General features: G+C 42.0%; 1 protein-coding gene across 6 annotated transcripts in view; it reads left to right on the top strand.

Annotated features, from left to right (window-relative positions):
* The first annotated feature begins 1698 nt into the window (after nt 1–1698).
* PTPN5 (protein tyrosine phosphatase non-receptor type 5) overlaps nt 1699–25418 on the top strand; it is a 74859-nt gene continuing 51139 nt past the window's right edge. The window contains exons 1-2 of one of the 6 annotated variants that reach the window (XM_015630457.2): nt 1699–1892; nt 23501–23603. In XM_015630457.2, coding sequence (XP_015485943.1) covers nt 23504–23603 — 100 coding nt within the window. In that variant the 5' untranslated portion in view covers nt 1699–1892; nt 23501–23503. Of the gene's footprint in view, nt 1893–2154; nt 2176–22109; nt 22304–23500; nt 23604–25418 lie in introns of those variants that run through there. The other 5 variants (XM_015630456.1, XM_033515447.1, XM_015630461.3 and 2 more) reach the window with 5 other exon arrangements.

Genomic DNA, 25418 nt, shown 5'->3' with positions numbered 1-25418 from the left:
ATGAATACTTTGGGGCATTCAAATCAAGAATTCCAGTGACTAAAATCAAGAAAATGCATTAAATATTAATTAAAGGGATTAGTGCTTTCCAGTGAATGAATAGTGAGGTAACCACTTTGTAGACCCCCACTACGTGAATATTTAATCCTTTGACTGTGCAGTAAGGCTAACTGACTAACACCACAAACCAAACTCAGTAACAGTCATGTCAAAGCACAGAACCTCTGGTCTCCAGCCAGAGATTGTGAAGTGTGTGTTTAGTAAGTCACAAGAATTTTTGGGACAACTGATCTCAGGGAAAAAATGATTGCAAGGCTACCCCACAGTACCAACTAACCACTGGGAAAACCAAGTGGGCTTTAAATAAATTTTGAGATTCGTTCCTCCCTCCTATTACTTCGGGACAAGAGTTCTAGTTCAGGTATTAGGTGCTGAGTTTTTATGAATACAAAATGAATTGCTTTTAGTGGAGCAAAGTTGGTTTATAGATAAGGAACCAAGCAGCTGCTGTGGCATCTCTAAGGCCACAGTCGTGTCTCTGGCTTGTGAAGGCATCAACCTTCTACCTTCTGCCCTCTGGGAACAAGCCCAGCAGAAGCACGGCAGTGTCTTCAAGCGGCCTCTCAGCCCCCTCTGAGCAGAGATGCCGGGGGTGCCGCTGGCAGTCAGTGACCGCCGGCTCCCCTCCCTGAGGAGCCCACAGCGGGGCCCGGGGTGGGGGGGGGCTGCCCACAGCGGGGCCCGGGGTGGGGGGGGGCTGCCCACAGCCCCGCCGCCCCCGCGCATGCCTGCGGCAGCGGCCCCAGCGCTCCCGGGGCCCGGGCCGGCTGCTCCCGCCCGCTGCCTGGCTGTTTCATTCATGCTTTCTCCTTCGCCATCTCCCTCTCCGACTGAGGGGAAACGGGAGCGCGCGTGGGCGGCCGCTGGAAGGCTCCCTGTCAGTCAAGCGGCCGAGCTGAAAAGAAGGCGAGCGAGGGAGAAGGAGGCAGAACAGCTTTCCCGGGGGAGGGGGCGGCTGTTGTCTGCTGCCAGCCTCGCAGCCCTTCCCGGGGGCATCTGCAGAGACGGGGTGGGGGGCAGGCGGGAGCGGCGTTGCACCACAGACCTTCCCGCCGGGGGGAAGCGGCTCTTTCCTGCCGCTCGTCACCTGTCCCCCCCGCTGCACATACACGCACCCAGCGGCTACGGGGCTGGGGGCGGCAGCCGCCCTGTCTAGCGAGCACCGGGCGCTGGGTCCGGCACCCCCGGCGTTGTGGGGGCTGCCCGTACGTGTCTGTCGGGGCAGCGGAGCGGGGCGAGCCCGAGGGGTGTCAGTGGTGGGGGGTACGTGGGGCGGTGTGTCCCTCTCAGCTCTCCGCAGGACCGGGGAACTTCCTCAGGCTGCGGGGCGCTCCGTAGTGCCGGTACCAAGCTCAGCACGGGGGACTGGCGAGGGGGCTTTCGAGGGGAGGCTCGGGGCAAGTTGCACGGTTTCGGGTGGGGGGGGGGGGGGGCCCCCGGGGGGGGGGGGGCCTATAAATATGCCGGGGGGGGGGGGGGTGGGGGGGGGGAGAGCCCGCTGCCCCCACCGCGCCGCTGCGCTGCCTTTGTGCTTTCTCCGCACCTGAGCGCCGGGCTGGGAGGGACGGCGCAGGTGGGGGCGGGCACGGCAGCAGCTGCGGCGCATCCCCGGAGCCGGGGCGGGGAGGTAAGGCGAGGCTGTGCCGTGCTGCGGCGGCCGCTCCCGGGGCTGCAGGGGGCGGCTGCACGCCGGGGGCTGTGCCTCCGGCCGGCGGCGGCAAGGCACGTCCCTTGCTTGGCTTTTCCTGCAGCCGTTTCCCGTTTTGTCCTGCTGCACGCAGGGAGATGAAACAGCGACAGCCCAGTCCCCTGGAGAAGGACGGGGCTCGGAGGTGGGCGAGTGGCATCAGCCCGGCCGGTGCGCGGTGGGGCTGCCGAACGAGGGGCTGGGGGCCGGGGGCAGCAGCCGGCGGTGCCTTGCCGCTCCCGCGGTATCCGCGCAGCCGCCCGCGAACCGGCGCGGAGCGCTGAGGCGGCCGCAGCCCGGCTCCTCCGGCGCCGCTCGCAGCCCCGGGGCGCACGCAGGGCCCGGGCACGGCTGCGGCGCGCACAAGGCTGGGCTTTCCCCCCGTTTTCCCCCGCCACAGAACGCCGAGATACGCGGAGCAGATGCCGGTGTGTGCGCCTAGCGGACCTCGCTGGGTTGGGGGGAATTTGGGGGAGGCTGCTTTCGAACCGGCACAGCCTGTAGTTAACTACCGGCTGCAGTTAAAATTTTAACAGTAGCAACAGCTTTGCGATGCTTTCCGGGAATGTTGCTGCCTGCGAGCTGCTGATGTTCCAGGCGGCCCGCGGTACGCCGGCGCTCTCTCCTAGATGGCAGTGCTGAGAGTAAGATAGCTGCCGGTGTAAAGTGATGGGAACCTGGAGACCTGTGCCGCTGGATTTTGGTAGAGTTATGGGTGGAACGAAACTGCATTCACTGTGAGCTTATTTGAAATTAAGGCAATTTTTTTTCTTCAAAATTTACATATGATTATCTTATTATGCAATTACGTTTTGATGAGACTGTGGTTGTTACGTTAAGCGAGAAAGGAAAAACAAATTTAGTAGGTTAAGCCTTTTGTATTGTAGCGTTATTGGCAAAGTTGCCGAGGTTCAGATCCAGCTCCGCTGGCTGCCGCCTGATTGGCAACGATTTACAGCTGGTGGTCAGGTTCTGTGTTTGTGTCAGAGCAGCAAATCACGGATTTAGAAGAAATGTGGTTGCATTACCCTCTTCTTTTTTCTTTACTTCCAAAATGTTGTATATACTGAGGAAGCAATTTTTTATTTCATCACAATGTTTTGTTAGTCAGTTTGAGACGATAACTTCCTTGTTGTGTAAATTGTGTACTTCATGGATCAGGTTCAAATCTCAGACCCACAGCACACATTGATTTCAACACAAGTTGTGTGGTACATGACATGAGTGCTGAATTTTACTGTGTGGGATAGCTGAAGCAAATTTTCTCACTGCTTGCTCTACTTCCAGTTTGCTCCTTTGGAGTAGCAGAATGAAGTGATTTTTGCCAGTGTTCTCATTGATATATTTGAGCTAGTGTAGTACATCTGAAGCCAAGAATAGTTCAGGGGCTCATTGATAGAGAAAATTTAGCCAGTTGACTTGAATGTGGATAAAATGGACCTGAGAACTCTTACTTTACGTTTTCATATGATGAGTCCAAATGTTCTCAGTAGGTATGTGCAGAAATGTAAGCACATCACATTTGATTGCTTTATTCCTTTTGTTATAATTGAATAGGCATTATTCTTTGTAGGGTTGTGTTGTTGGTTTCTTAGATTTTTTTTTTTACTTCTTATTTAGCAGTATTGCAGTTTAAAAGCTTTAAAATGTTTGTCACTCCACTGCAGAAAGAGTTGCCAACTGGATGTCATGCATGCAAAACTAGAACAAGAGCCTTTAAATAGCAAAACCATCTATTTAGTAACAATTTAGTGTGATAAATGGAAGAATGAACAAAAAGAATGCAAATCTGAACAATTATAGCATGAATCTTTTGGTATTAATATTGATTAAGTACAAAGCACAAAGGGCAAGTAAACACATACAGCTTTTAAGAACCTAAACTGGTTTGAAATGAAAGACCTGTTTTCTGTTATGTTGCTTTTTCTGTTACATGGTTTGTGCTTTTTTCTGTTACGTGGTTTGTGCTTTTTTTTAAAAGCATGGGGTAGGGGAAAGATCAGATAAGTTTTTACAAGCATTTCTTTTGTTTTCTGAATCTCAGAGTTCCATTATGTAGCAGGATTCTTTCCAGTATGTGCTTTCTCAGTATGTGGAAAGGCAGATGTTGCTGCAGCAGGAGCAATTACACTGATTTGCAGCACAGTAAAAAAAACAAAAAAACAAACAAAAAAAAAAAACCCAAAAAAACACCAAACAACTATCTGTTCTTTCTGCCTCTGTCTGAAAAGATCAGCCTTGCAGCTCTGGTTTGGGCTTGTCAACAGAAGACATGAGACAGGGAAGTTTGTTCAACAAAGGGAGTGATGTAATATACAGTCAGGAAATTTCTATTTCACGAATAAAATGAGTAAATTTGCCTAATCAACTGCAGTGAAGAATTTCACTTGCTTGGTTTTCCCTTGCAATTGTCTACAAGCCAACCCTTTCTGAAAGACAGGGAGTTTTGTTAGGTTTGGTTTGTTGTTAGTCGCTTAACCAAATCACTCTCCTGTGGAATGTTGAGTCCAAAGGCAGAAGAGGCAGTGAAGACTAGAGGCATGTAGGCTTTTGTAGAAGAGCCTTTCTGACTTGTAGCTTTTCAGAATGTACATGACAGAATCCCATGACTGAGAATTTCGTTCTCCCAGTTCTTTTTCAGTTCCATGCTTACCCTGTGTAGGCCACAGCAAAACGTGACTGATGTGACCCAAGATTCAACCTCTACAACAGGGCCTGCCTTCTTGGTTTCAACTGATGCTTAGTTAGTTTATCTCAAAATTTCAGAGGTAATGTGTTTCTACTTTAGAGAGCATTTGAGGCTTCCTTGCAAAGAGAACATGCAAATGAAATTTAAGAACTGAAGGACTGATTTGCACTAAAGCATCTTAAGCAGAATAAGGCCAGAAGAGATGCAGAGTATGTGTGTGCTGTATGTATCCATGCTATCACATAGAAAGCAAGCTATGATAGTAAAGAAAGGCAAGGGTTTTGAATATCTCTGGAAGGATGCAGTATTTTTTTATTTTTTTTTTTAAATCTCTTGATGCAGCTCATGTGCTTTTCATGACCAGACTCTCCTGTGATTGTGAGCAACATGTTAAAGAGTTAGTATGGTAATAATTCACATCTTAGAAATCAGGTTCAAGCTCCTGTCTTGTAAGAGTCTGGATCTGTGACCAAATAGAATGCCAGAAAGTCATCTGGTACTGGTTTATATGTTTTTTTTACTTAGTCCTTCCTTGTTTAATGACCTGCTGCATGTAATCTGACTCCTACCCTCTTTGTGGCCGAGCAGCCTTTCTGAACTTGTTTCAGTAGGGCTCAAATCCTTGTTTGCAGCTCTAGGAGATGGATGTAATAGAAAATATCAGTCTGGTAACGCTGGTTTAAGGTCATGAGTAGCTGCCAAAAATATTTAGTATTTTTAGGAGTTGGATCTCTCACATAAAAAATTTTATTTCTTATTTATTTTGTGATTCAGTATCATATTTGGTTTCATTCTGTGTTTTACTTCTGTGTGTATGGGTATAACAGCTAGACAGTGCAACTTTCTGTATTTTTATAGCAATTCTGTCCTGTGAACACAACTGTGTGTGCTTAACAGGAACTCATTTTTGACACAAACTCACCCTTCAGGTATAAGCAACTTGCTTAAATTACAGGGAGATTGTGACCTCCCTTATCTATAATCAGATAAATACCTTTTGTTATTGCAGTATATAATAAAGCTACTTACACCATCTTTTAGAAAAGAATTAAATATGTGAGGCTGAGCTCAAATAGCAGTGAGTGCCAGCAAAAATGAAAACTAGGTGTAATATATTTTATGTTCATGCATTTGATGATGACCGTCTTTGTAATCCTTTGTGTGCAAACTTGTTACCTCCAGATGGGCCAGAGTTTTGGGCAGGTTTTGAAAGCTTCAATCAGAAGTTACCAATCAGTGCAGTGTGCTGAGCCTGCTCCTTGCTAGTTTTGCCCACTGCCACACCCACAGCTACCATCAATCTAAATTGATGTCTGTGTGGATATGCTGCTTCCTCAAACTGCGTAAGCTATGACACAGCTACTCTTAATTACACTGCTTTTTAAAAATCATTTGAATGTTGTACTCTGTGTATCGCTAGAATTGTTCTGCCCCTTGATTATCTACAGATCAGATTTCATTAAAAGTGCTAATGAGCACCCAGTACTCTGAAGGCAGCAGTTTTGTGCAAGATAAGAATGTTCCTTAAAGAAGCCGATGGAAGATAGAGTTCCTAGCAGACACTGACAGCCTAAGATGTCACTGTAGTCAAGTCTGAAATGGTATGTCTGAAGGACAATTGGATGCCCTTGACTTTACAAGAAGTTTTTGCACTGAAGAAATTTAATAGTGGATTAGAAACTGCTTTTGGGGTGTGTAGATATGTTTGTTTCTGTGCAGTTGCATTATTTAGGCTATGGAGCAATTTGGGTTTTTTCTACAAGTGAGTGTGAATTGAAGCACTCTACATCAGAGGAAAACATTTAATTTATCCTGGTGAACCTGTGATCCGCACCTATCAGTTCTGAATGACTTTGTTTCCAGAACTGCTTGGAAATGAAGGAAATTAATAGTATAAGCTGTATAACATAACAGGTTCCAAAGGAGTCTCTGTTTGGGAGCTGTGTGTTCCAAGGCTCTTGGTTCACTTGGAGCAGGCTCTTTGAAACCTGCAGTTGACAAAGGTCATGAAGTCCTTGATGTAATTAAATATGCAAAATATCTCATATGAACGATTTCCATACCCTTGCAGAACTTTATTTAATCAGTGAGACCTTTTGCAGCTTAGGCTCTTGTCAATAGGGAAGAGGTTGGAAGTTGTGAGGCCAGGACACCAGCACTGCATATAATGCCCTGAAATACATTCTGTAGTTGTAACCACAATGTTTAATACAAACCAAACACAATTGTTGGCAGATAAATGATTGACCACTGCTCTGGAAGAAAAAAAAATTAGAAATCAATGGATATTTTAGTGGGCAAGTCCAGTGGACTTACATTTTTCCATTTCAAAAAGTGCAAATAATTTTATCTCTGCCTAATATTTCCTTTCATCTTCATTATACAGTACTTGTAAAAAACAACAAATGCAGAAAGAATCTTGCAAAATACAGTTCTATTTGTAAGTAGGCAGTTATCAAATGCTGTGTCTTATTCCTATGTGACCCCGAGAGATGTGGGAGATGGATTAATTTAATTGTGAAATTGAGGGCTAATCTACATATGGAAATACATAAATATTAGCATACCAAGCTTATTTTCCAAACATGCATGGCCCTTATGCAACCAGACTGTGAACTGGAAATGTATGTGCCTGGATATTTGGAATGGCTATTCTGGTGAGTAGCCCTGTGTACACAGACTCTTAGATTTGAATTAGTATTGCAGGAGTTGGTGAAATCAAATGTAAACCTAAAGGAGGATAAAACAATGAAAGGAGCCCTTTAACAGTGCAAGTAGAGATGTAGCAAGAGCACAAAGATCTTTGAGGTACATGTGCTTTGGCAAAGATGAGCATTTTCATCACATCAGTGAACCCAATGTGAGAAGTTAAGGTTAAAAATCCTCTCAGATATTCACTCCTTTGTTCTGTATATGTTGAGTGAATAGAATATTTTCAATTTAGAGAATACATTGTATTTACAGCTCCAGGTGTTTCTTCAGGTAATGATCTATCTTGTGTTACTAGTGCGGCAAAGTGACTCTGTGACATTGGACTCAATCCTTGTGGGTCCCTTCCAACTCAGAATATTATACGATAAACAATCGTTACTTCTTGAAATGCATGTTTACTGAAATCACAATTATACCTAGAAATCCCATTGTCCCTAGATTCCATGGGTTCTGTATGTCTGGAGATGTCTTTATTCAAATGTGAGGAATAAAAATGTTACAGGTAAAGATAACTCACATTAAGAATTTAAGATGCTATTAAGAATTAGATTATTAAATTAAGCTATTAAGAATTAGATGTTGAAGATCGGCCTAAGAATAGCACTAGTCTGTAAAATTAAGTCAGTTGAATACAAAATTATTTAAATAAATGGCAAAAGAAGAGTAGACATGGGACAGTGGGGGCTATTGAAGCAAAGGAACAAATAAGATGCTTGAAGGAAATTGTTCTTTAAAAAAATTAGTTATTTGTTAAAAATAAGTAAGCAGTTTAGATTTTTTTTTTATAGTGCACAAGGTTTAAGTTATGTTTCTCATGCCACACTCTGAAGTAATTGACAGTAGAGTATTTGCACTGTGGGACTACATCAGCTTGTGAACTCCTTGCAAAAAATAGTCAAAAGACAAATTAAGTGGCTTGTGAGAAAATATGGTCTAAAATTGTGACTGAATTTAAACTGAAAAACTTTTCTAAATTAGTGTTTTATTGAGGAGATAGAATTTAGGATGTTTTGTTTACCTTCATTTATTTAATCTTTATTTTTTTTAAACAACATACCTGTATTGTTTCTGACTTTGTTAGAAGTAGAGAATTGAAACTTTCACATTCTTAATAACTGAACAGGACCATTTGCATTTACTAATATGAGGTTTGTGCACAGCTCCCTCCACTATTGAAACTATAGCATACTATTTAAGTTACTGTTTCATCTGTTTAATTCCGTTCTTATTTCCCCTCTTAGCTTAATTCCCTTCTGATTTCACCTCTTAGTGAGAGTGGCTTAGATAAATTTAGGAGATGACTTCATTTGCACCAGTGTACACATCACTTTTAAGATGAGGTTGTATCTTTTTTTTCCCCCTAATTCCACACTCCAGAAAATAGCATTTCTTGTGGTTTCTACCCTGAGACAAACATTTCCTTTTTCCCTCTAGATAGTTGCTACTCCCCTTCACTGGGAAACCATATTCTGTCCATAACACCAGTGATATGAGCCTCTAATGGTATCTTAGAGTGTGTTAGAAAATACAAAGGCTAGCATTTGGTAAAGAGCTCTTCTGGATGTTGTTGAATAACCAAAACCACTGGGGGGGAAAAAAAGCTCAGAATTTTGCACAGTGAGGGTATTTGTTCTGAATTTTATCTGTCAGTTGCTATAAATAATAACCATTTTCATAATAGATGACTTGGCAGGCTGTAAAAGCAGGTCATTACAATTATTACCTTCTTTCTCTTCCTGCTGTTTCAATGGCAGGAGATTTTTAGCAGCCAACACATAGCAGGCGTTTTTGTGTGGATGTGACCACTTCATGGATACATGATAAGGCGAAGGCTCCTCTGGGGTATAGGAAGCTTTTGTGTCCTTTGGCAAGGCGCAAAGGCCAAACCAACAGTTACCTTGGGTTTTGTAGCCACATTCCTGCCTCCCACCAGCTTGCCTGAAGCACAGCTTTACTTCGCTCATGTGCAATGAGAGTTGTCAAGTGAATGTTAAAGGGATGGGGAGAGCAGCACTTGAAGTTTCTTCCTTGGTTGAGAGAAGTCCAGGGGAGCAGAACAGCCTACTGACCCCAGCTGGTCTCTGAAATTTGGGATGTCATGAGCAGTCCATGGGTTGTAGGTTGGCAACTGTCCTGTGCAGCTGTGGTGACAACACAAACAGCAGAAGCTTTCCCACACAGACACTCTGGCGACCTGTTCTTACAATCAGCTGTTGATTAGCTACTTACTCAAAAGGCAGGCTGCTGGATCTCCCTGGATGTTCCATGCTTCATTTTGCAGCTCATGCTTGCTGTCTTGGAATTGACCAAAATTTTGGAATAATTAAAATACAGGCAAATACTCCCATAAAATTGTAAGGAAAGCAGACTGTTGCAGGCTTGCTAATGGCAGTGAGAATCCATATGGGCTTGAGGTTTCATTTTTCTCCACTCTTGCAAGATTTGGGTCATAATGTTTTGGTCAGGACACTTGGAAGCAAGCTAGGCGTCTTGATTCAGCCTCCCTAAGAGAGTACTTGTTTTACCAGAGATGTTATTTGAAGCATTCTTGGATATGTGATACCACCTTTGAATTTACTGTCAGTTCACTGAATTACACTTGCCTGTTAGGGGTTGTTTTTTTTTGATTGGTTGGTTGTTTGGTTTTGTGTTTTAATGAAGGTAAATAAAGTGTGCTTAATATGTTTTTTCTTAGCATCATCCAGAGATTCTGGAAAAGGGAATTAATTTTTTTCATCAGGCAGTGCATCTTTTTCCGGTGGTTCTGCAGAGTCCTTTTTACTTTTAGGAACAGAGACTTGCTGCTTCCTTCCTGTTACCTTGACTGGTTGAGTATGGCTAGGTTTGTTTATTTTCTTTTGCAGAATGCCTTCCATTTGGTACTCCAACAGCATCTGTTCCCTCATTTTCAGTATCAGTAACAGTGTACATTAGCAGACTGGGGCTTGGCTGAAGCTGCCTCCTTCAGGAGCAGAGCCTCCCTCACCAGTGGAGATCACTGCCGCCATTCCATTACCCTGACTGAAGCCTCTGCTCCTTAACTCTCTGAATAGCAAGCCAGAGAGGTAGAAAAATTTAAGTGGTTGCCTTGTTTCATCCCTCTTCTAAACATGGAAATTGGAGCCTGCAAACATTCATAAGATGAAATGTTGGCACAGACATGGTAATTTCTGTGAAACTGCAGATGTGACTACTTTGTTATGAAACTGCTGGGAGCTTCAAGAATTATTGTAACAAATCCTGTGACTAAAAAGCATTTAATGGCTATTTTATTGTGCTGATGATTGCTTTTGCACTTCAGAGCCTTTTTAGAATGGTCACGTAATTAAAATAGTTATTATTTTCTTTTAAATTAGAAGAGGACTTCTCTCATACTTGCATGATGCCTGACTTGTACCAACAGACACAAGGAGTTGAATGCCCAAAAGCTGTCTGTATTCTAATTCTAATAACTAAGCCTCTTAGTTATTGCTTTAAACCATATTTTCAGATGGTGCTCTGTTCTTTGTAGTAAATTACTGTGAGCACGTGTAACATTCTCCATGCTATGTATATTTTCTAACATCCCAGATTTCTGAATTATGCATATTGTCCCTAAAGCAAGCGCTGACATTTGCTCTTTTATCCCTTTTGAGCTTTTTGCATCATGTACAACAGTGTATGAATTTGTTAGGAAAAGCCATCATCCCCTTCAATTTCCTGTGAGCTCTCTAGCAGTGTAACCCCTCCAGACTCTGGAAACGCTGCAGATCTTGAGTGTAGTTTTGGCCATCGTCACAGGTCTGTGTGTTGCCAGTGGGCAGCAGATCACAAATGGAGATTCAATGCTCTAAAATTATGTACTGATGCTAAATAATGAACTGATGCTAAATAATGAACCAGCAATTAAGCAACAGTGTTTTATCTGCAGTGTAGTCTGTGCAACTCAGAACATCAGTTTTCAGTCTGTTACCCATGAGCAGATTAGATTACATTGTATTAGTTTAAATTGAGAACTGTTGCTTTGTGTTAGCCCTGGGCATGACTTTAACATTAAACCTACTAATTTTATAGAGGAGGTTTTTAAACCCAAAAAATGGTGTCAAAGGTAAGATACTGATTTAGGCATGATACTGATTCCAGTGTTTAGACAGAAGAGCTTATTGTCTGTGTATCCAGGATTTAGAAAAAGGTTCTCTTCTGCTTGGCAAGTTTGCTTCAAAGTCCTGCTAATGCTAACTCTGGCTTCACTGTTCTGCCACAGTCTAGTGGCCTGGGATTTGTAAAGCTATGCCTGTGAGATTGCTGATTGCACTGGGAAGAGAAGGCTAGCTGGAATAAAAGCTAACTGGAGTAGGGTCTGCTGTCAGTTGGGAATTTGTGTTATTAAGGCGTCCGACTTACTCCCTTGGTTGTTGGTGCTGAACAGAAATTGAGAGTAGGTCTCTAAGCTGATTCATTGTCTGCCCTTGATTTGGATGTTTATTCCAGTTTGGAATATAGAGTTTCCTATCTGTGTCTACAAGCTTTTCTTCCTCCTTTTTTTCCCAGCTGATACTAATCTCTGCTGCTCTGTGCATGGCCTCTACCCTGTCCGTCTGTGTTCGTCACCTCTTCAGCCCAAGCGTCAGCTCCTGTAGCTCTGTATTTCTCTTCCTCTCAGAAAGAGCTGAGTAGTCTTCTTCCACAAAGGTTTCAGACCAGGGAAGCACAAACTGCCCTCTTTGTCCACTACATCCTGTCAGATTAGAAGCTTCTGATAGATAGTGATATTGCCAAGTATGAAAGAAGCAGCTTTTTCCCAGGAGCTGTGAAATCCCGTGGTTTTAAGGGACTTCATCATGGGCTGAAGTGAGCTGAAGGCCACCACCACAGGATAGATGAAAGTAATTTGCTTCTGGTTGTTTTGTTCCTCTTCTGCAACTGATTGCTATGGACATCATTCTGATTCTGAAAACACAGCAGGTATTCAGAAACATCATGCTGATGTCCTGGAAAATGCCTCATTAATCTAGCCAGCCATTTTTAGGCCTTTTCCTGCAATACTGAACTTAAACATTGCACTTACCTGGTTGTAATTGCTAATTTTCTTCCTTGGTTGCTGCATGATTTTAGGAGCTGATGCTTCATAAATTATCAGAGGTAGAGATGAGCAGAAATCTAAGATCCTGCTAACATGTCAGGCTAGACAATGCCTTGCTTGCTTGTCATAGTGATTTGCATGGTATTGGTCTTTTGCCCTAGAGAAGCATTTTTTCTTCCTGGTGTTTGGAAACAGGTCTCAGACCTTAGACCCCTGTAAATTTCAGAGCTGCTCTGCTATGCTAATCCCTCATTGCATTGTTTTGGAGCTGTTAATTTGTGATAATTCTGCATGCTTAATGCATTTTGTTTGAGGATTTCTAAACCTTTTCCTGGCAGACTCAGACACACTGGTTGATGTGGGGAGTGGTTTTGGGGAAGCAAGGGGATTGGAAGGCAGAAGAAGCCATTTCTCTTTTGTGTGCAGTAGTGCCATGAAAAGCAAGAGCTTGGAAAAAAGCTTGGAAAGGGTGAGAGAGTGATTGTTCCTATCCCACTCTTCACCTGCCAGGCTTTCACATTTGAAGAGTGTGATGCAGAAGTAGAGCTCCATCTGCTGATGTTCCCTTTTATGTGAGATAGCTCCTCAAAGAAAGGGGTCTTATATAAATGACTTTGCTGACCTGTGTTTCTGTATATATGCAATGTAATATCTGTGGACATGTTAACTACTGCACAGAAATGGAAACGTGAGAAATTAAAGTCAGTTGCAGGGCTGGAGAAAAGAAGCACCTCTTCTAGTTGTATGCAGGTCATCATTTCTAAGCATGGTTTAGCATCTTCACAAAACTTGGACTAAGATCACTTCAGACATCACCCCAAAATGAAGCTTGTTTTTTCTTCGTGAACTTGGATGACAGAGGGAGCAAGGTCAGACTATGAGGTGTTGGCTGGTAAGAAGTGAAATTTCAAGATCTGTCTACACAGGTATAGGTATTTTTTCCTGAAAATCTGAAAGGATTTTGTTACACAGCTGAGGGGCAAAAGCTGCTCTTCTGTTTTGGTTTGAAGTGGTGTCTAGGGAAGAGGAAAACAGTATTGGCAGCAGCTTCATTTGCTTTGAGCATTATGTCTCTCTATTCCCTGGAGAACTCATTAATTTTTAAGGCTGTGGTAGCAATAGGCTAAATGGATACAGTAGTGATTCCCTGATGGTTTGAGATGGTGCATTCATCCTTTTGGGATAAGCGGTTCTGCTTCCTTCAGATATTGTGCGGCACCCCAAGATTACTGGGTCAGTCTAACCTGAGGAGGCAGCTGTTTAGAAAACAGGAAGATGCCATTTGGTATAATAATGGAAACAAGAAAACTGTTCTTTTTAGAGCATTGTCTGCTCTCTGAATCATCTTAAGATTCATTTGCCCTCCTACTAAACTCCACCTGTTTGTAGAAAAGAGGTTTATGCAAGAAGGTCAGGCTCTTGTCTGATGGTTTATGCTGGGGGGGGACAATAGTGTGTGAAAGAAAATGTTCTGAGTTATATTGATTTCTCCTCAATAACTGCTAGTCAGGATGAATGTTGACTTAGAGGGTCTTAATGTTGTGAACGGATAAGCTTTTCAAACCTGGCTATGTTAAAGGTAGTCATGTTTCAGGTACGTGTATATATGGCTCTTTTGTAGCTTGTAATGTCCAAATACTTAACAAAATCAAGTAAAATTAAGACAATACTGGCCTACTGTGGAAAGTCCTATATTAGACAGGGTGGGGAGCTCCTGAGTTCTGACCTAGGAACTGTTCTGTTGTACCCAACTTCCTTTCTAAGAGAAGTCATAGCAGACTGCCACTGCTGTCTGAGGCACAGCCTGGACTCTATGAGAAACCTGTGGTTCTTTTAAATGGGTGGGTGCTTCAAAGGGGCAGTAATCGGTGCTGAGCTGGCAATAAACAAGCAGGGAAGGCTGTGGCATGGCTCTGGAGCCCCAATACCTGTTTGCTGTCACCTGTTACTCCACCACAATGCATGGGGCAGGATAAAATGGGGATCCTTGCATGACCCACTGCTGGAGCTGGGGTTCACAACTGGGACAGATCTGTCTGCAGCCAAGGCCTGAGGCACTCGGCAGGCAATTCTTGGATATATGTCCAGTGCTGTGAAGGTACCAGGAGTATTGAAGGTTACAAGACATTTAGAGGCACTTAGGACAGTGAAGGATGTAGGCAGTCAACTCATGGGCCTCCATTTGGTATTGAAATCACTGCCTTTGCTTTGAGCTGACCATCTTTACCTTTAATCCTCCAAGCCTTACTTGAGTACTGAGACAATTTAATGCAGATTTGGATGGTCATGAGGTGCCTCTGTCTGCGCTGTCCATTCTCTTAACAAAGTCTAATGCTGCTTCCTCTCTGCACTATTGCAATCCATTTCCAAGAACTGGAAGTCAGAAGCGTGCAGTCTGTTCCAGCTGATGGGGTTGGAAACTGTAGGGGCTCCAAATTAGATGCCATATAGCTTCTAGTTAAAAAAAAAAAAACAGTGCCAAGAAACCATTAAATACTCCATATATAAACATCAAGGGGAGAGTAATGCTCCATATAATGCACATTATATTCAGTGCATAAAGCTCTTATATGTACTTTATATTTCATCATGTTTGAAAGTTTATAGTGCTTATCTTCTGGGCCCTGGACTGTAAACATCATCAGCCCTGTGAAAGAAGAAGATCAAGTTCTTTAATGCAGGACTAACAGAGGAAGTATAGATGGACAGTTATCCAGATCACAGAAACAACTTCATGCTTTGAGACCCATGGATGTTAAATGTGTAGTCAGACATTGGGGATCTCTCATTCTTTGGGGGGATGCTAGCAACCCGTGTCCCACTGAGCTAAGACTCCAGGGCACTTACTACCTGAAGGATTCAGCCTTAAATGCCTGCCAAAATGTTTTCTGCCTTTGGAACTAGTAATGGTTCAAAGCTTCTCCTTTTTATTCAAATTTTTATTTTTAAAATTAAAATATGACATCCAACCTACTGTGGCACTAACACTTTCTCCAAACCTCCCTCCCAGAGTCTCTCTTCCTGGACTGGAACCATGTATATAATTTTTCAGTGAGTTCCAAGTTTGTTTTGCTAATATATGAGGGATTTAAAACCTAAATGCTGGCAAAACCTTAACTAGCCTATTGCAAATGTGTCACTATTCATTAAGGACTCTCTAGGGTGCAGTATGTTCCTTGGTGGATTGGCTTCCTGGAAATTTAATGGCAGTTTGTGAATTGGCATCCAATTTTGTTTTTAGTCTATCTCCTGCTACTCTAGAAAGCAATTCTGGTTCTGATAATTTGAGCTATTCTGTTTTGCTTTGCTTTACTTTCATGTTGTACTTTAGTCAGGAAGATGAGTCAGCTGGTGTGCTCTTTGAGAAATAGTACAAAGAAAGATTTCTTTCAGTCCACTTACTCTTCTAGAAATTAAGCAGGATATTTATGTCCAGCCATCAGTAACCAGTTGAGTTCCTCTCACCTGTTGGTGAAGTTCAGAAAAGGCACCTGAGACTTGTGTGTAATTTTAGCTTTATTTCTTTCCAGTAGTTTGAGATGGAATTTGAGAGAAGAACTATAGGGTGCTGTGGGATTTAGTTCCTGGTACATCTGGAGGGGAGATTATTTTGCATCATCACATTAAAATGTTGAATTGTTTCTATTGTGGCATGCTACAATATTCTGCAATACTTGCACACTGTCCACACAGCATTTTTGTGCAATAGCATTCTAAATAACTTCATATACAGCTTGTGTAGAAGAAATTATTTTGTGTTGAACAGCTTAGAGGAAATCTGATCTTTTATAAGATAAACCCCCCTTAAAAATTACCATTACCATTTTGTTTCCAGTCACTCTGTTCTTTTTGTGACCTGTATTCTGGAAGCACACAGGCAGGCATACACCTTCTCTGAATCAGCTTAGACTTTCATGACCAGGGCTGCACAGCTAGGACTGAGATTCATGTGGGTGGGAAGAGGCATTACATCAGTGGTGAACTTATGGAAAAAGAAAGGGGAAGGTTGTGGCTGTGCAGAGAAGAGGATACAGAACTGAGTAAAGCTGGTAAAAGGGTGACAAACCATGTGACTGGACAATATCTCCTGTTTTCATATCAAATTTCTCTGATGCAACTGCAGTCTGCATCGCAAGCGTCAGTGCTAATGGCCAGAAGGTGTTTGTGCTCTCTGTAGCCTCTTGGAAAGATGACCTTGAACAATTGTGAGGATTTTGCTGGGGTGGACTGGACTCAAAACTGACTCTGTGGATCTGGTGTTCTTAATACTCTTAGGAGTACTAGGCAGAAGAATGTAGTAATATTGACACTTGCTGTTGTGCTTTGTGAATTCCAGTGACAGGGAATTATCCTTACTGTGTGAAGACTGAAAATTAAGGAAGCTATTGTGTCCACTTGTAGTGGCAGGCTCTGTAGCAGAATTTTTGTCTGTGATGTGGGAGGCTTAGGTTTCTTCAGTGGAGAATTCAATTTCCCCATTTCACCAAGGCTGGATTTCTACAGAACTCTAACTCTGTGTATCTTGCGGAATCTGCATAAGAGCAGAGCTGATTTGTGTTGAGACAGATCTCCCACACGGCTGTGAAAACAAGTGCACAAATTCAGAGTAGCTGGGTGTAAATCTGAAGTAACTGTCATAGAGATTGATGTTCTCTCTAGGAGTTAATCTAGATTTACATCAGGGAAACTGTGACCAGAATCTCCCAGGATTCATCTTCACTAGACTTTAGTAGCTCACTAAATTAATTGCTAATTAACTTGAGATGGTTGATTATTGTGGATGCTTCCCACATATTTCTTCTTACTGTCATCAAATTTAAAGACAGAGCTCCCTCCACTAGATCAAACCAGATCCTACCTGTTCAGAACTCTTGCTTGTCAAAAGCTGCTCCCTTCAGCTATATATGAACACTGAGTGCAGTCAGCAGACATTGCACCAAGGAAGTAACTGCAGTACACTGCAGTCCTTGGGAATCTAAACTTGTGCACATTTGGGTCAAAACAAGTGGGGACATGGCAGGCCATATTGCTGAAGGCATTTAGAATAATCAAGGGGTTTAGAGAGGTCCTGCAAGGTAGTCCCAGATCACCCTTGAAGGCTGGCCTTGCCAGTTTGTACAGGGGAGTGGAGCAGTGTGAGACTTCTTGATGTAAGTGCAGCAGTCAGTCTGAGGTGGTTTCACCACTGAGATATCCAAGCAATGGCATGAGCCACCGCCCTTGAGTGTCAGAAAGCAGTTGCTTTGGTGCGTTGTTAGCTCTACACAAAGGAGGTTGTAACGTGAAGTATCTCACGGTAAAATACCAGTTCGCAATATTCCAGGACATCGGGAGGGAAATGGTCAGAACTATTCTGTGGAAGTCTGATAACACTGAGGGACTGTTACTCTTCACATTTCACCATCAACATTACACTAAAAAAGTACACTTTTTTTTGTTTGCATTTCGTATGGCTCAAATGAAATTGGGATACCAAAAGGATGGGGTGTCTGATCCTGCTGTAGTCTGGGCAATGGAATTTTGACGGCCTTACTTGAAAACTAAATTTAAGTTCTGTTCCAGGCCCGTCTAGAACAGAGGTGCAGAGCAGGACAGGTAAAGCAAACCAGCTTGAGAACCTCTCATGCCCTTGAAAATAGTGAAAGGATCTGTGCCAGGGTTGAAAGCAAAACTAAATTAGGCCTCTATTCAATAAGAAGTCCTTATTCTTAAATAAACATGTTATTAGGTCCCAACAGAGAATGTTTCTAAACACCATGAATTTAAAAGTTGCCCTTTCCTTTACAAATGTGTTTAATAACCTTCCAGTCCTTGGGCTTCACTTTGAACTGGACTGCCTCCCAACAGCTTGCAGCTTGAGCTGGGAGGGCCTGGTCATATGCTGCCTGATGAACATGCAGTGCAGATGTAAGGATGCAGTAAATGGGTGATCATCTTCCCTGCCTGCATGCGAAAGTAAAGGCATGGTGCCAAGCAAATATGCGCATTAGATGACTAACAGCTCCCACACTGCCAGTGTAGGCAGGGAATATGCAATGCAGCCACGTATGTGTCTCAGAACCATACTGGGTGCTTCTTATTCTTAATGTTTGGTTTTGTTTTTAAATAGGAGTTCAGATCTTTGAGCAGGATGTTTATCTCTATGCACAGAAAACAATATCGGTCATAGCTTTTAATATATGATTGAGGTTTTAAAACTATTAGCTGATATATCTGTTGTGAGTGACATCAGAATTTCAAGTAACTGCTATAAATGCTCTCTAGGATAGTTATGCATCCTAGATATGTGAATTGCACGTATCACATGTAATCTGAGCTTACCTTTATTTAGTGGCTAGAAAATAGCTTTTTAAAGAAACTGAGAATTTTTTTTTTTTCCAGTGGGAATATTGTTTTAAGTTTTGTATTTAATGTTTGGCTGCCTATTTAATTTTTTCATTAATATTTTTTTCCAGGCTGAATTTTTGTCATTCTTTTTTGGGTAAAATTGGTGGGAGGTGTTCACAAAAATCATTATGCTGTAAAAAAGGAGTTGAATTTAATTTGATACTTGCTTAACCTTAGTTTTACAATGTACATGTGGATGTACAATGAGCTGAACCCCCGGGGATGTCCTGTAAATCCCTGTAAGTAGAGCGCAGTTCACCTTAGTGTTTAATCTAGCAATGAGCTTTCTTTGAGAAGGGTCTCCTTTTCTTTCCCCCAATGATGGCTAATCCACACCATACCCAATTAATTAATTCTCTGTTGGTTCTGCAAACTGAAGCAGCCTTGTTGCTGAATAGATAGCTAAGACAGGGGATAGGATGCAGTTGAGGACACTGAACAGGATGAAACAAACCCCTCTCTTTCTGCAGCAGTGAAAGGTTAGATCATGCTAAATGCAACACAAAGTGAACCTCAAGTGTTGATGGTTTGGATGGTGGACTCATACAAATTCCTCAAGAAATATTAAGGACCCTCTGAGCTAAGAACTCTACAACCACAGAATGGTAAGCAGTCTCTTGAGCTGAATCTGAAAAAAATGGAGAAATGGGAAACCAAAGACAGGCTCTCAAATCGCTGAGATAGAGAGCTGTGGCCTCACAACCAGATGATCCAGTGTTTGATGAACAAACCTCTCTTGTTTCCAGAGCTGAAATTTCTTCAAGTTTACTTTTTACTGATATCTCATAAGCATACAGTATTGTGGAAAGGAGACTTCCAGAGTACAGGTAGACAAGAGCTGAAGTCCTCAGATGTTTTCCAGGACACATTGTCATTGACGGTGGCAGAATCTGTCAGTATCTATTTAGCACTGAGTAACTATCTAATGACAAACTGATTTTTGAGTTTAAGAAGGAACAAAACCCTATTTCCCTTACAGAGCTATTCAGTAGCCTGTGTAATATGGATGGGTCTCTATTTACTCTATTTTAAACACCTGTTTCTTTTTTCTTGATCTGAGTTGGCATCCAGATCCCTCATCCCAGTTATGTTGTTTATGCCAGCAAAAATTGCTCTGATGTGGACTAGCAGTTAGAAGGGGTCGTGTAGAATGACTGGGATGGCAGTCCTCAGATAGTCTGCATTATATAAGCTGTGCTTTCCACCCAGGTGGTTAATTAAACTTGGTCTTCAGATCCCAAGACAGAAACTACTTATGTGCATACTTCATTTTAATAACGTGTTTCTGTTCCTCTACCCCAAGAGCCTCAGCCCTATCTTCTGGTTTGTCCATTCTCAAGAGGGAGAAAAGGGAATGTAAGGACAAAAGGAGAGTGTGTGGCTCCATGTAGTCCCATTTTGGGCAAATATTCTTCTCTGGGGGTTGTAGATTGAGTGAGGGAACATCTTACAACATTGCTATGGATTGTCTGAATGATGTGTCCTTTGGAATAGATGCTATATCCTTCCCAGAAGAAGGAAAAAATGAACATTAGCAATAAACCATTTTATCATTTTTTGTTCCATCCTCTGCAATTGCATTACTGTGATTATGCTCCTGCAGTTTAACCTGCTTTGTTACCCTGTCAGTACCAGTATACAGATAATTGTGTGTAAAATTTTTACTTGCATTTGGGCTGACCATGTCACTGTTTTCAGAAAAAATTAACTCAGTAGCTTAAAAACTTGGGCTTTTCCTCATGCATAGCACAAGATAAAGTCACTCTTGGTTCCATGTAATCTGAATGTGCTTCTGGGTCTTTGCTACCAGAAATTTGGAAATTGCTTCTCAGTCCTCTGTGACACATCCTCTAGGGGTTTCACACAACTCAAATTAGCTGCTGAAATCGTCTCTTAACTTGGAGCCTGATTTTGCCTGCACTTTTGTACGTGAGTGAGTGCTCCTCTGACTGGTTTTAACTGCTTGTGTCAAAATAACAAAGGACACACCGGAGTTTCATAAGGAAAATCATGCAGTTGTATTGCCTTTATTGTTTAATATGAGTTGCTTTCTGTAAAACTACGTGGCCTTGAACGTTTTCCTTGTATTCAAGGGCAGATGGAATTATGTCTTCTACATCAGTGTATAGTAGGTGTAAAATGCTGCCAGATCTCAGCATTGTTTTCACATCAGTTCTGCACCAATAAGAACTGCAAGGTATAAGCTAATTGAGAATAAACCTTTATGCATTTTCAGTAGCAGGAGTGATTCCTGCCTTGCTTCAGTGGTATTTTCCCTTGATCATTCACATGCTTTTGGAGAGACAGAAAGATGGGGCATAGAAGGCAGCAGATGGGTGTTTCTTTCACCTGTGTAAAACTACACCTTTCCCTAAATTATGTGATGGGGAAAGAGGAAGCAGTTGAGAAATACTTGAGCTTGGAGGCAGTGTAGATAGAGAATGAAATTAAGTGTGGAGTCTGGCAAGGCACCTGCACTGAATGCAGAATACAACAGTAGAATATAGTTTAAGAGGCAACTTTCTCTTTATAGAAGAGTATAGAGCTTCAACGTTAATTCTTACTCATTTGGCCTCTCTGGAAATGTTGTGATATCAAGTTCTTTGTATGCAGTGTGTAAAGAAAAGAGTTTATGCCAGTATTTGAATATTGTGATGAACTGCAGGCACAAAGGGAGGTCAAAGAAAGCATTTGTGGCTACTGTCATTCCTCTATGCTAGAATACAAGCAGCTCTATTCTAAAAACTAGGTGTGATTGGGTTACCTTGTGTCAGCTGAACCACAGTAACTAAATGTAAATATTCTTACTCTACTCTTTCAAAAGCACAAACCAATCCTGACCTGAATTTTAGCTCTTCTGCTTGGACTGAATGCATGCAAAGTTAATTAGATCTCCACTTAAGAAAAGTAATGACTTTTGCTTGCTGGGGTGCTTCAGATACCAGAGCCCTTTGTGTCAGACAAGAAGTGCTGTATAGAGAGGTATAACATCATTTATTAGATCACTTGGGTCAGTTTAGGATTGTAGTTTGGCCTTCAGTAGTGAGCCAAAAGACACAAAGTCCCTTACAATACCCAGTTACTCCTTGGTTCTGCACATCACAGCAGTTCTGCTGGAGGGACATGAGTGCATTGCAAAACCTGTTTCTCAGAAGTTGTTGCACACAACTGGCAATCATGTCATTGGTAAGTTTGAGGGGTAGTGGAGGTGCTCCTGGTAGACTTAGAACTTTCCACACCATCTTTTTATGGTACTTTTAAGTTGTTTTGAGTAGCACCTGCTCTGTAAAAGAAGGTTGACTTCCTTTGGCACTTGCCTGCAAAATACATCTTTTCTGGTTTTAAACCTGAATGGAAGAAATTGCATCAGAAAACTAACTTAATAAAAACATCTAGCTGAAAATAATCCATTGTCATATTTTCCTGGGAAGGAGGGAGAAGTGTTTCTAAGTGGCTATAAAAGTATAAATACCAGCTGTATGACTTATTCTTATTTTTCTGGTTTTAGGAATAACTTTTGGATTATGTTTTGAGACACACTGTGTACACGGACAGTTATTCTTGGACTTACATACTATGTTTGTATTACTGCAAGTGAAAGAGACAGCATGTATCCAGGCCTTTGCAGCCAGTTTCATCCCTTACTAATGCCTTGTCCTGGATAGCAGAGGATTGTTTAGTGCCAAGATGTGCTATATTGCATCAGGTGATTTTTTGAGGAGTGCCTCACACATTACTCTGATGGTTTGCTTTTACCTAGATACTCTCTTCTTGTATACTCATGTCTTCTAAAAATGTGACTTACTTTTAAGTATGTCCTTCTTTTACATACAAATATGCTGCTCTATATGCAGTGATCACCTCATGTCCCACTGTCAGAGGCAAAGTCTACATGTCTAAATAATCTTGGATTTATAAGCCTGTTCAGAACCAGAAGAAGAATTTTCTAGGTGAAGGATTTCAACAGTATCTCTGTAGGAGAAGACTCTTGGAGAGTTTAGCCTTTTAAACTCACGTTCTTAGGAGACTTCTTGATTGGGTTTGTGAGGCATCGTGTATTGGCCTCAATATAAAGAGTTCTGTTTGTCTGTGTGGACTTTGAAAGAGACTGTGAATGAACTGGCCTAATGTCCACAGTGCAAGATCCTTTAGGAGTAGATGGCAAATCACATAAGCCTCAAAGGCAGAGCACTTTGTAATCTGGACAAAAAAAAAAGGCATCTCTGGCCTCTCCCTTAGCTAAAGGTGGGAAGGAGGAAAAGGTCCTTGCAGTTTGTTAGAGGTGAATTTCTTTCCACCTGCCTGCATGACCTACTTTGCCCATGCTTTTGCCATGCTTTTAGTGGCATGTTGGGCACGTAGTCTCTGAGGTTATGATGAACTGTCCCCAAATTACGTGTTCAGTTAGCCCCACTGTGTGATAGATATGATGCATTGAACAGTGCTTCACAAATTAGGGCTTTTGTTTATTCTTTAAGCCCTCTTGGAGATTTTAGTGAAATGGGGCGTTATGATTTCAGCTGAAGGCTTTCTCTGTGTGCTGCAGATGGCTCCTAAGGGAGTTGAGTTTATGGATTTCCTCCTTTTCCTTAAATATTAAAACATTTTATGGTACATGCCCTTTGATTTTGGTAGATTCCAGTTCCTTTATGCAGGCAATAAGCAAAAGTGTGTTCATCAATAATAACATGGCAGTATACTTCATCTCCTTTCTGTGTTTCACTTCGCCCCACAGATCAGTGGTTGACACATCAGTGGTTGACTCTTTCTTTATGGATGAGCAGGTCATCACAGTCTTTCAGAATTTATTGTTAAGAAGAATTGTGTGTAAAAGCCTGGAATGGTTCTTAGACATCTGATAGTGTTAAAGCTTAGATTTTTCCCTTATTTTTTGGTATTCTAGTGCATGAAGGACGTAAATGATAATTCCAGAGGACCATCTGTCCTGGAGCAGGCATTGGAACCAAGTTACTATGTGACTGAAAGGACTGAGTGCAAGTCAGATGGTAAGTAAGACAAGGAAGATGAGATATGTCATACTCTCACTTCAGTATAGATGAAAAACACTGCCATACACTTTCAGAATTTATCCTAATTTTCAGGTTTGAAGTGTTTTGCAAAGCCTGGTTAGCATGGAAGGTAGTTTTTGCTAGATCTTTTCATGGTGGAGTATATATTTTAACCTAGCTGTGGTTGTCACATCATTCAGCTTTCATTTTACCTCCATTGCCTGCTTGATGTCTATGCAGTTCTTTCTAGTTTGGATTTCTAAGGAAGCCTAAAGGGTTGAGCCTTTGTCTCTTAAAACCTCCTTAGGAAGTCCTTTTAAATCCTTGCTGTCTCAAGCAGTTTTTTCTTTTTTTATTAATTTGTGGTAAGCAGTAAACAAATTAGTTTTGCTTAATCGTCAAGGAAGTGGGTGTTTTCAAGAAATTCTGGACTTCTTTCTAAACATATTCTGTCTCTTACAGGGAAGTATCTCCTGTCTGCATAGTGAGGGCTCTTAGAATAACTAGGGGTTTTATTTATTTATAATTACTTTTTTCCACTCCTGGTTTCTAAGGAGCTTCACTTCTTCCCCTTGTGTCTTTGCATAGCCTTTGACATTGCCCTTCTCGCATCTTGAGGTCAAAATACCAAGTGTTCATGCACAGAGCCTGCAGGTTGCTCATAGTAAAGATCTTTAATCCAGCAATGATTACTGGATTACACTTTATATGTGGGCAATACAAAGGGAAGTTTTTCAAGCAGTTTTGTTTTTGTTGCAGAATAAGGCGTGGGTAGTTCTGCCTTGCAGAAAAGCTTAGCCTGGAAAAACCTGGTGTGGGAGGGGAGAAAAATGATTGTCGATCTTTTCTATCATGTGACATCAAAGTGGAATAGTTCCAACAAAGAAACTGCAAAAACTTCCCGACTGAATGTGAGTTGAAGGTCGTGCACTTGCCTTCATGTTAACTTGGTAAAGCCAGCATGGAAGCATTGCTGAAGTACCATGGAAGGAATTCTGTGTCTGTAGGCTACCCCTGGCAAGTGTGCTTGCTGAAAAGTACCCTGGAAATGCCTCAGTCTGAGGTGGCTGAACAGACTGCTTTTGGCACAAGAGGCAACGGCACTTAGAAAGTATCAGTGATGCTAATTTCAGGAAATGTTCAGGTCTTTAACTCATGTCTTTAAACTGATGGAAGATGCTCCAATGAATGTTTGAAGAAGTCATCATTCTCCAGGCATCGTCTAGGACTACAGACTGGCCCTTGTTTCAGATTTGGCAAAGGGTGTCATTCTGTTCAGCTGTCAGAAACACAACAGCAAACTTCAGTATCACATAAAATACCGTGTAAAATGTGGCCAAAGGTCTTCAGTGTTGTAGTGCTTAAGTTGAGCAATCAATTACATTCATACAAAGAAAATACTGCTTTCATTGTGGGTCATAGAATCTAATGAAAAACTTCGAAGCCGTGGCTTGATTAGGGTAGGTTGGAGGACAAACTAAAATTCTGAAAGATTCATTCAGAAACTGTTAGGGTATGTTTGTGCCAGCCAGTTAATAAAGATGGTGAAACCATAAAATTATGGACTAGATTGAAAAATGGTCATTTTAAGCCACCAGAAGTCTGTCTATTTCACGAAACTGGCTTATGTTCAGATGCTCACATCCAGTATAGTGCATGAAGCAAAGAACAGAGTGAAATCAATCTGGATGGTGTTTCTGGAGGCTTGGAAAGTTTTGCTGTAGCTGCACGACAGAGCCACGAGCCTCTCCTATGCGGGTGGGGAACAGGATACGGATAAAAGAAGTCACATGAGTCTGTGGGGATGAGCAA

Source organism: Parus major, chromosome 5 (genome assembly GCF_001522545.3).
Source record: "Parus major isolate Abel chromosome 5, Parus_major1.1, whole genome shotgun sequence".
Classification (NCBI taxonomy): Eukaryota; Metazoa; Chordata; class Aves; order Passeriformes; family Paridae; genus Parus; species Parus major.
The sequence above is the reverse complement of the archived record's forward strand: the minus strand, read 5'-3'. Positions and strand labels throughout refer to the sequence as shown.